Below are 1796 nucleotides of genomic sequence, written 5' to 3' on the forward strand. Positions count from 1 at the left end.
TCAGCTGTTTTGAAGCCATTTTCCGCCAAACATCATTCAACGATCATTACTGACGCTTCTTTCACTGGAATAGTGGCAATCCTTGAACAGTGTGGTAGACCAGTGATCTGCATTTCCCGTCGACTCTCAAAAGCCGGACGTGGATATTCTCAGATTCAACGAGAAGCACTTGCTGTATATTGGGCTGTCAAACGGCTCCAAAATACATAGTTGGATCAAAATTTACCATTGCTGCTGATCGCGAGGCTTGAAGTTCTTGTATCATCCAAAAAAGTCTTTGGCGAAGTCATCTGCCGCTATGGTGCAGCGGTGGATTATTGCGCTGAGTTCGTATACCTACACAATTGTTCATCGTAGGGCGAAAATGATTCCTCATGCCGATTTCTTGTCAAGAATTCCACCATGCGATCCTGATTCAAAAAATTTAGATTTTCTGCTAATTCAACCATTACCAGTCAAGCGGGATGTGCTTGTTGCTGACACTAAAAAATATTTCCCTCCAATTTTTTCTGCACTGCGACGTGGCTGGATACAGCAAGAACGACGCCGATTTCCTGCTTTTTACTGTCGCCGCGAAAGCTTGTCCGTTACTCCGGACGGTTTGCTGTGTTTTGAGGATAGAATTGTCATTCCACCGACTCAGCGAGCGGCTGTTCTTGCAGATTTGCACTCTGGTCATCTGGGTGTCGACAAAATGAAATCCCTTGCACGCTTGTCATGCTGGTGGCCGGAACTGGATGCTGATATCAAGCATACTGCTAAGAATTGTGCTAAATGTGTACATAAGATTCATAACAAGTCTTCACAGTGGTATCCGTGGGCAGTTACTTGTGAAGTCTTTTTAATGAGTTCATGCCGACTACTGTGGTCCTTTTCTCGGCAAATACTATGCTTTGGTCGTTATTGACGCATATTCACGTTGGCCTGAAGTTTTTCTAACTACTTCTCCAAGTGCCGAATTCACTCAGCAAGCCTTGAGGAAAGTATTCAGCCACGAAGGTGTACCAACTGTTTTGGTCACTGACAACGGCACACACTTCACTGCAAAATTCCTCGAGGAATGGTTGAAGGGTCTTGGTTGTCGACATCTGTTTACTGCTCCGCGACATCCCCAGTCGAATGGACTTGCTGAAAATTTTGTCCGAATACTTAAATCTGCTATTATTTCACTCTCTCCCACTACTTTTGTGGAATTGGACCGTGGGATTGATAATTTTCTAATGCAATACAGGAACGCCGTCCATTCCGTTACTGGGAAGAGTCCCGCGCTTCTATTTAAATCTCGTTCGTTGCGTACGAGTCTTGACTGTGCCAAAACGGCTGATGTCACATTTTTCAAGGGTAATGATTTACGACCCGCAACAGGAATAGTGCTTTCATCAAATGGCAAACGAATGGTCACAATTCTCGATTTGGATGATCTCTCTTGTCATCGGAGACACATTGATCAGGTAGAGTTCAATACCAGAGGTCAGTCTGTTAACGGCACTCCTGCTGGTTCAAATATTAATGAGTCCTTTGTAGACGATCTTATGGTATCTGAACAAAACGTATCTGAAGAACACACAGCCTGTGAAGAGTCTGAAGTTTTCATTCCGAGAAGATCCGAAAGATTGCGGTCAAGACCACCACTGGACTATAAACATCCACACGCTCATTTAAGGTGTGGCGGATGTGATGAACATGACTGATACTCTATTCGTTGCTGTATTCATTATCCTCCTGTTTTAATATTTCGTATGCTGTACATATTCGCCTATTCGAATACATACGTGCTGGTTGCTACGCTTTGCTGA

The 1796-nt window shown here is 43.9% G+C and overlaps 1 protein-coding gene across 1 annotated transcript in view; it reads left to right on the forward strand.

Moving 5' to 3' along the window:
* T265_02069 (hypothetical protein) overlaps window positions 1-210 on the forward strand; it is a gene marked incomplete at both ends in the record, with an annotated part of 1841 nt that extends 1631 nt beyond the window's left edge. The window contains one exon of the mRNA XM_009166228.1: window positions 74-210. Within this exon, the coding sequence (XP_009164492.1) occupies window positions 74-210 (137 nt within the window). The remainder of the gene's footprint in view (window positions 1-73) is intronic.
* Between the last annotated feature and the right edge of the window lie 1586 nt (window positions 211-1796).

The sequence above is a fragment of the Opisthorchis viverrini genome (assembly GCF_000715545.1).
Source record: "Opisthorchis viverrini unplaced genomic scaffold opera_v5_24, whole genome shotgun sequence".
Classification (NCBI taxonomy): Eukaryota; Metazoa; Platyhelminthes; class Trematoda; order Opisthorchiida; family Opisthorchiidae; genus Opisthorchis; species Opisthorchis viverrini.